We start from the raw sequence: 9,816 nt of genomic DNA on the forward strand, positions 1-9,816 counted from the left end.
CCATATTTTGAGATTGGGAAGAGGGGTTGAAATATTCAAGATAGCCAGGAAAAAGAATTTAGGATCCTATTTATGATAGTCAAATTCAGGTATTAAAAGAGATGTTTTCAAGCTTGATAAAGACTTGTTCAGTCTCTGGTTTAGTTGTTTAGCCATGGTTTAGTTGCTACATTTTGAACATATCATCCACCACAGATACCAATAAACCACTTGGTCCTAATGTTACAGTAAAAATTAGTTTAGAGCCTGTGTTGTGTATTATAATCACACCTTTAAATTTTCTTTGGAACAAATCATTGTATTTGATGATGACCAGACTGACTGATGTATGTAGCTAAGTGGCATTTATTAAACCCACGTTTGTCTGTTTTGTAGAATACTACTTGATCCGCGAGCAGCCTGGCGACCTGTTCTATATGCGTGCCCACTTTGACCGTCCAGCAGAGAATGAGGGAGAATTAAGTTTTTACAAAGATAATGTTCTGATGGTGGAGAATACAATGCATGGTGGTGTTGCTGGCAGCTGGTTTGGCTGGCTGGTCGATGACGACTGCAACAAAATAAAATCTGGCACCATTCCCAGCAAAGAAAGGTTCGTACAGAAAGAACAATTAGACAGGGGATTACAGTGGTAAATCATGATCATTGTCAACATGGGTCAAGTTTTTGTGATGCTTGTAATATCCAATGTTGTCTGACATACTGGGGTCACACTACTGTTTCTGGTGTCCTATTTTGATGGGACAAAAAAGGAATTTGTGGAGGGTACTGGTATTTGTAATCATTTTATATTGGTCTAGTGCTTTTATTACCGGTATGTACAGTCGAACCCTGTCTCAAACATGACAGGACCATGGGAAAACAGTGTATTTGATTGAAGTGAGTTTGAATGTTTTATGTAAAGTTAGGCATGGATCGATGAATGATTCTAATTAAACGGGGTCTTTGAGTTTTCCACATTGCAGGTAACAAGGTTCGAGAGTAATTACACTTCATGGAAGCACAAAGTAAATTTTGGGTACTAGATATTGCACTGTCGTATTTTATTCATTTTACTGTGGTAATACTGTTGCAACTTTTTTTCATTGACCAATAAAATCTTGTGGTACACCTGTACAAATTTAGAATGTGTGAGATATAATCCTACTAGTTTGTTCAAAACTGATGAGAAGATTTGCAGAGACGGAAAACCTTGTAACTAACTAAGTTTGTTTATCATGGTAGACTTGAGGATGACTTCATGCTCCGGCGAAGTCACTCCGGTAGCCTGAGTCTACAAGACTTAGAAGAACTCAAAGGAACAACTCGCCGGGGATCAGGGACTGCACGACGAAGCTTTTTCAGGCGTCGCCATAAAAGAAATAATTCCAAAGACAGTCGAGAGTTTAGCGCTTCAGATGCCCCGCTCACAAGTGAATCTGTTCCAATGCTAGATGGTGAGCAATTCATATGTCTTTCTAGCACTTTTTTTTTATTAGAAAATAGAATTGTTTATGAAAGCTCTTGATGAAAGTTGAATTGAAAATGAATCATACGTAAACAGAAACTGTTTTTAATTCTAAAAAAAAAACCTTCACATAACAATGAGATGTGTTATGTGTTTGTCTACTCTGTCGTCCAGCTTTCTTTCACTTTTCATCACATTAGTAACTGTGATATTTACACAAGGAATTTCAAAAATTTTTACAGAAATTTTGCATTGAACGTATCGGGGACAGCTTTAAATGGTGGTGGGATTAGGTCAAGGTCAAGCATTCTGTTATTGAAAATAAGATTTATCATCACAGGTTTAATTTGACACCTGACAAGAGATTATAACAAAATTTGAATACCCCATATCTTTTCTCTATTTGTATCTGTTAGTAGTGATGATGAAGCAGTTTTCTGTAAATCTAGTTACAGGATTTGATGAAGCCTAAATCCTTTCTCTAGTTTGTGCATTGAAATGCTCCAAAATGCTATTTCTACAACAATTATACGATTAGATCTACAAAACTTAAGAAGTCTTTCTGTAGTATCATCCCCAAACATCTCTTTTAAAAAGGCATTAGATGAAGCATGGATTAATAAAGACATCATTTCCCAGCATTGATAAATCAGTGTAGAGAACTAGAAGGAATTAAAACTAAGTTGACTCATTATAATTAATGAACTTGTGATGATTTGCTTAAATTTGTACTTTTACTGTCATTTCAGATGTCTCGCTCTACGCCTACACAAAAGTAGATAGAATTGAGTGTAAGTATTAGACAAATTTATTATTATAATAATGCATTGTTATTATTGTCATTTACAAAAAAAAGGAAATCTTTTATTATCTTGGTGTACTTTTTATAAAGTGATATTTGGCTGTTTTTTTTTTAACTTCTGATCGTCATTTGTATTTCTTTGGGGTAATGGATATTTCAAATTTTCTGATACAATATATATAAATAGCAATATTGTACATTGTATTTTCTATGATTGAATAAAACAGTGTAAACGGCTCCTTTTCTTCCTTAGAGACTAAATGGCTTTGCACTTGACTAAATCCAAAGGTTAAGTTTTAGTCAGACTTGATGTGGAACATTCTTCAGTGATGTTGATGGAATATATGTTGTACAGTAACACTAGTCACTTGTTGCTTGTAGATAAAATGACGAGGCCAGTGATACTGTTGGCTCCACTGGCTGAACCCCTTATAAACAAGATAGCATCAGCTTCCAGTGACAAGTATAAAGCGTGCCAACCCAGTAAGTCTGGATACTCACCAGTTGTTTATCCACCTACTTCCTGTTTAAATAAAATTATTTATCATTTATCAATTATAAAGCATGCTGACCAAGTGAGTCTGGAGATTGATATCAGTTAGCATAGTTAGGCATCAGAACTATTCATCTCAGGCTTGACAGAAAAATACATCATTTCTATATTTTTTTTTGTCTACAGTTAACATTATTTCTATAAATCAGTGCTTTTATCCTCCCTGAAAATTTTTTGGGGAGCATACAGTTGCCAGCTTGTCCATCCTTCTGTCCGTCCTTTCGTGTCTGGGCATATCTGTGCACACAGTTAAGCAAGGACCATGAAACTTGGTATATACTTTAGTCATACTAGGGGGATTCGCAGTGTACCAAGTTTAGGGCCCTTGACCCATCAATTACAGAGTTACTGCCCTTTGTTTAATTTTTGTGTCAAGAGCATAATTTTGCATGCAACTCCTTAATTACACAATTATTGCCCTTTGTTAAAATTTTGTGTTCAATAAAGTTGTTTTTTGCAGAGCATTCATCAGTTTCGCTGATACTCTTGTTAGAATTATTTGTCTACTGTTCACAGTATTTCTATATGTCTGTTCTTTTCACAGTTATTATGCAGACATCAGCTAAAGCCATGGAACAAGGACTTGCTGACAGTAGTTACATAGATTACTGGCAACAAGATGACCACTATATGTGCATCCGTGTGTCGTCTATCAGAGAACTCTGTGATCAGGTATTATATCTAGCTCAATCTAAACCTGGCAGATATTTTCTTTTCTTTGTCCCCTCTGATTTGTAATCAGAGTTACCATTTTAGAAATCAGTTATTCTGCTACAAATAAATACTTTTTAACAGAATGTAGACTTTCGTTACCCCAAGTTTAATAGGATACTGGTAAAATTCTTCATTTATTTATAAATTGAAATCACGTGTATAATGAGATCACCTTGAGGAAAGACAGTGATATTATATATTGGCCATACAGAGGGCTTCTGAAGCTTGAGGATTGCCATTTTTTACCAGAAAGATTGTCTCTGTGGAGATACAAGAATTTTAATGTTTTTTTTTCTCCTTAGGGCATTCATTGTTTGCTCAACACTAGTCCAGCAGCCATAGAGCGCCTACACAGACTGCAGATATACCCCATTGTCATATTCGCTCGCCATAAATCATTTAAACAGATCAGGTGAGTTTTATTTTATGAGTGGAAAAAAAATAAATACAATACTTAAATTGTATGTCGATGTTTAATAGAAATGATACAAACCGTAAAATTTAAGGATCTTAAAAGACGAGATGATTTAGTTTTCTTAGAACTTGGGTACATTAATCAACAACAGGAGGGGTGGATTATAGTATGGATTTTATCAATTGAAGGGAGATAACTTTGAAAATTTTTTCTATAATAACTGATTACCTCCCTTTGACTATTCACAAACTGATATTTATGATTGCCTTCACAAGTTCTATGTTCCTTTCTTGTACTTTAAAGGGAAATACGTGATCCCCAGTTTCACCCAAAAAATCTAAGCAACAAAGCGGCAAAAGACTTGTTTGAGCGATTCCAGAAAATCGAGCAGGATTACCGTCACCAGTTTTCTGGTAGGTGTTCAATGTTTTCTGGTGTTGAGGATGGACTTCATCAGTACACAATTGTATAATATCTTTTCCACTACTTAACTTTGCAATTGATCAAAGGATTTTCATATCATTGTTATAACTTTTTGTAAAAAGTTTGAAATAGGTCTTTAAAGATTTTAAAAAATTCTTTTCTCAAAGTTTGGAATAAGTCATGAAATTAAGTCAGTGATGTTGAATTGACAGTTTGAAGGAATTTTGAAACTCCTGGAGACATTTACAAATTTTTTTTTTGAAATCTTTACAGCTATGATACAAGGCGGAATCTTGGCCGAGATGTACCAGCAGGTCAAAACTGTCATTGATTCCGAACAGAAGAAGGCCATTTGGGTGCCAGTCAGTCCAACAAGATAACAGCGTTCTCTCCGGGATCTCTTCTCCATGGATCTCGGATCTTGGATCTCATCTTGCGATTTACCAATAGCTTTCTAGTCCTACACATTCATGGATCTCGGAGTTTGAGCTTTTTCTTTTGCTTTTTTGGTGTTTGTTTGTGGAAAATCCAATCCCAGCCGCTTTATTTACATGTGAACTAGTTTTTCATTGATGGTGAATTTATCTCTCCATGAAATTCACCGAACATATGCTGTAGTCAGGAGATGCGGAATTCTTTTAACAGGTGTGCTATATCTTGGAAAATTTTTGACATGTTGAACTTCTCACATAGATGTGTTATAGTTTGGAGATGTTCCGTCTACAGAATTCTTCATACATATGTTCTGTAGATTTTGATTTGTTGAACTGTAGACATTTTACTTCCATATTTATTGGTGATAAATGGTGACTTTAAGTGATCAACCATTTGTTGTACCTCGTCAATTGAAATCATTCTGGCTGAGTTGTGCCTGGGACCAGTTCACATTTGGATAAACTTATGAAGCTTCTAAGGGATTTATAGTCATGTCCATTTTATTGAAAATAATTGTGAATTAAGGATTTAAATGGCTCCTACTAGTTGTTGGCTATACCCTGTGTTAACATGCCGTCCGACCGTGTGTTGTACTGGGCTGTATCAAGCATTTTCTGTGTTGTGTTGCAAAGAACAGTTTCCTTAATGGTAAAGTTTATGATTAATTTGCCAACTGGAACATGAAGAGAAACTGATTCTTGTATGAACTTGCTCTGTTACATGTCAATGGTGTGTGCTTTTTTTTGAAGCCGTGATTACCAATAATCCAACAAAACAAAGGTTTTACCAAGAATTCACTGCTACCAAGAATTCACCAATTCAAAGAATTCACCACTACCAAGAATTCACCACTCAGTTTTATCAAGAATTCACCTCTCAGTCTTACCAAGAATTCACCTCTCAGTCTTACCAAGAATTCACCACTACCAAGAATCGGCCACTTCAAAGAATTCACCATTTGATTTTACCAAGAATTCACCACTACCAAGAATTCACCACTTGATTTTACCAAGAATCAACCACTACCTAGAATTCACCATTTGATTTTACCAAGAATCAGCCACTACCAAGAATCAAACAATACCAAGAATCAACCACTACCAAGAATTCACCACTTGATTTTACCAAGAATCAACCACTACCTAGAATTCACCACTTGATTTTACCAAGAATCAGCCACTACCAAGAATCAAACAATACCAAGAATCAACCACTACCAAGAATTCACCACTTGATTTTACCAAGAATCAAACAATACCAAGAATCAACCACTACCAAGAATCAACCACTACCAAGAATTCACCACTTGATTTTACCTAGATTCAACTACTACCAAGAATTCACCACTTGATTTTACCAAGAATCAACTACTACCAAGAATTCACCATTTGATTATACCAAGAATCAACCATTACCAAGAATTCACCATTTGATTATACCAAGAATCAACCACTACCAAGAATTCACCATTTGATTTTATCAAGAATCAACCACTACCAAGAATTCACCATTTGATTATACCAAGATTCAACCACTACCAAGAATTCACCACTTGATTTTACCAAGATTCAACCACTACCAAGAATTCACCACTTGATTTTACCAAGAATCAACCACTACCAAGAATTCACCATTTGATTTTACCAAGAATCAACCACTACCAAGGATTCACCACTTGATTTTACCAAGAATCAACCACTACCAAGGATTCACCACTTGATTTTACCAAGAATCAACCACTACCAAGGATTCACCACTTGATTTTACCAAGAATCAACCACTACCTAGAATTCACCACTTGATTTTACCTAGAATTTACCACTCATTCCACCAGATTCAGATCTTTGTAAAACCATATATTTTAGTCGACTTATGTTCTGACATGTTTTGCTATTTTTGGGACAGTGGCACAAACACTATTTTTCCAAGTACATGTGATATTGACTGTGGTGACTGTAGAGAGGACAGTTGAAACAGTCCAGAAACCTTGTCTTTGATATGCACATTGATTTTACCATGTATTTGATCTATAGATGCATTATGGTTTGTATTTTATTCCGTTGTAGAAAGTCTGGTGGATAGAATTATGAAAAGATATATCTAAAATAAAACACATCATAGAAACACTCAGAAACCAGATCTTATCTCCTCAACATTGTATAAGTTAGGTAATCTGACTTTGACTTTCATAATTCAAAATGGTTTTTTTTTTTTTTTTACAAAGAATATATGACATCAACTGGTGTGAAACAGAATCACTCTGCAGTTAGCCTACACTATGTCAGACTTTCTGCAGTTAGCCTACAGTCTGTTAGGCTTTCTGCAGTTAGCCTACACTCCAGAAAGCTTTCTGCAGTTCACCTACACTCCGTCAGGCTCTCTGCAGTTCATCTACACTCTGTCAGGCTCTCTGCAGTTCATCTGCACTCCGTCAGGCTCTCTGCAGTTCATCTACACTCTTTCAGGCTTACTGCAGTTCACCTACACTCTGTCAGACATTTTGCTGTAGGCCCACACACCACCAGATAATCTACAAGATGCCTACACACCATCAGACATTCTACAGCAATCCTACACATCACCAGACATTTTACAGTAAGCCTACACACCACCAGACATTCTACAGTAAGCCTACACACCAACAGACAGTCTACAGCAATCCTATACACCACCAGATATTCTACAGCAATCCTACACACTACCAGACATTCTACAGTAAGCCTACACACCACCAGACATTCTACAGCAATCCTACACACCACCAGACATTCTACAGCAATCCTACACACCATCAGACATTCTACAGTAATCCTACACACTACCAGACATTCTACAGTAAGCCTACACACTACCAGACATTCTGCAGTAAGCCTACACACTACCAGACATTCTACAGTAAGTCTACACACCACCAGATATTCTACAGCAATCCTACACACCATCAGACATTCTACAGTAATCCTACACACTACCAGACATTCTGCAGTAAGCCTACACACTACCAGACATTCTACAGCAATCCTACACACCATCAGACATTCTACAGCAATCCTACACACTACCAGACATTCTACAGTAAGCCTACACACTACCAGACATTCTGCAGTAAGCCTACACATCACCAGACATTCTACAGTAAGCCTACACATCACCAGACATTCTACAGTAAGCCTACACACCACCAGACATTCTACAGTAAGCCTACACATCACCAGACATTCTACAGTAAGCCTACACACTACCAGACATTCTAAAGTAAGCCTCCATACCACCAGGCTTTCTATAGTGGGATTTTGATTGATCATGTCAATTAAAAATTAAATGTAAAATGTTTATGAGAGATGACTAGGTCCTGCCTTGTCTGTAAGATAATGAGTGTTTTTAGACAGTAAGTACATACCTTGTATGTAAGGTGTTGTCAGGTGACCTGGGCGTACCTTGTCTGTAAAATATTTCGTGTTTTTAGATGACAAGTACAAACCTTGTATGAGAGGTGTTGAGAGGTGACCAGGACATACCTTGTTGTCAAGTGACCTAGACATATCATGTCTGTGAGATGTTGTCAAATGACTGAGATGTACCTTGTCTGTGAGGTGTTGTCAAATGACCTGGACACACCTTGTCTGAGGTATGTTCAGATGACCTTGTTTGTGAGATGTTGTCAGATGACCAGGATGTACCCTGTTTGTGAGATGCCAGATGACCAGGATGTACCTCGTTTGTGAGATGTCAGATGACCAGGATGTACCTCGTTTGTGAGATGTTGTCAGATGACCAGGATGTACCTCGTTTGTGAGATGTTGTCATATGACCAGGATGTACCACGTTTGTGAGATGTTGTCAGATGACCAGGATGTACCACGTTTGTGAGATGATGTCAGATGACCAGGATGTACCATCTCTGTGAAGTGTTGTAAGGTGACCTGGATGTAACTTATCTGAGAGGTGTTGTTGGACGACCTGGATATACCTTGTCTGTAAGGTGTTCAGAGAAGACCAGGACGTACCTTGTCTGTAAGGTGCTCCAACACGACCAGGATGTGCCTTGTCTGTAAGGTGTTCTGAGACGACCAGGACGTACCTTGTCTGTAAGGTGTTGTCAGATGACCTAGACATACCTTATCTGTGAGATGTTGTCAGACAACCTGGATGTATTTTGTTTGTGAGGTTTTGTCAGATGACCTGGACAGAACCTGTCTGTGAGTGTTGAGTGTTGTCAGATAACAGGATGTTGTCTGTGGTGTGTGGAGATAATGACCAGTTTATAGGGCGTGTTACAATGTGTCATATGGAGTGTGGTTGTGCATTTCAAATGGTCGTTATACTGTCTGTGATACTAAGGTGCTAGACTAGCTGCCAGTGTTGTGTCATCTGCCTGTTTACACGTCACTGTATGCTTCTATGTTGTTATTTTTTTGTTGTAGAGGTTTACTATTATACTTTAAAAAGTTTTGATTTGTATAGGAAACGTGTCAGTGATTATCACAGCATTCTGTGCCTTCAGAAAGTGAACCACAGATATATGGTGGATAAGGTGTGGCTTCGGACAGGGGAAACTGATGTTGAGGTCTGTGTTTTTTTGTTAATAAGCGTGTAGAAGTGAGATTTCCTGGATAATATCACTAAGTTGTATAGACATAGGAGGTCCGTAGATTTCCTTGTAAAGTCATCAATGCTTGACATTAAAATTTATTATCTTGATTTACTTCCAGACTTTTTGTCATTTTTAGCTTGAATATCACAAAGTGTTGGTAAGCTTCAGTTTTTTTTTTATAAAACATTCCATTCATCAATTTTTTTAGCCCACTATTATCTAATGCCCATCTGTGGTCTGTCCGAAACATTTCTTTTTATCGCTATTTCTGGAGAAGTACTAGATGGATTTTTCTCTAAATTCATTTGCAGATTTCCCCTTGTTTCCTAGTTGTGCTCATTTAATTTTAGGACTAGAAAAAGTGAGTGGCTGACAGTTGGCCATATATGGTTCTGACTATAAAAGTTTGTTTTTTAACTATTTAGTAAGAAGT

General features: G+C 37.0%; 1 protein-coding gene across 1 annotated transcript in view; it reads left to right on the forward strand.

The window, feature by feature from the left end:
* The window catches only part of LOC132563370 (disks large homolog 5-like), a 44,458-nt gene extending 34,963 nt beyond the window's left edge, over positions 1 to 9,495 (forward strand). The window contains exons 18-25 of the mRNA XM_060228133.1: positions 376 to 592; positions 1,225 to 1,436; positions 2,197 to 2,238; positions 2,631 to 2,732; positions 3,347 to 3,474; positions 3,819 to 3,928; positions 4,235 to 4,344; positions 4,628 to 9,495. Of these exons, the coding sequence (XP_060084116.1) occupies positions 376 to 592; positions 1,225 to 1,436; positions 2,197 to 2,238; positions 2,631 to 2,732; positions 3,347 to 3,474; positions 3,819 to 3,928; positions 4,235 to 4,344; positions 4,628 to 4,734 (1,028 nt within the window). The 3' untranslated portion in view covers positions 4,735 to 9,495. The remainder of the gene's footprint in view (positions 1 to 375; positions 593 to 1,224; positions 1,437 to 2,196; positions 2,239 to 2,630; positions 2,733 to 3,346; positions 3,475 to 3,818; positions 3,929 to 4,234; positions 4,345 to 4,627) is intronic.
* Positions 9,496 to 9,816: the final 321 nt, after the last annotated feature.

Source organism: Ylistrum balloti, unplaced genomic scaffold (assembly GCF_031769215.1).
Source record: "Ylistrum balloti isolate Yb309-2 unplaced genomic scaffold, AGI_CSIRO_Ybal_v1 Utg371700, whole genome shotgun sequence".
Classification (NCBI taxonomy): Eukaryota; Metazoa; Mollusca; class Bivalvia; order Pectinida; family Pectinidae; genus Ylistrum; species Ylistrum balloti.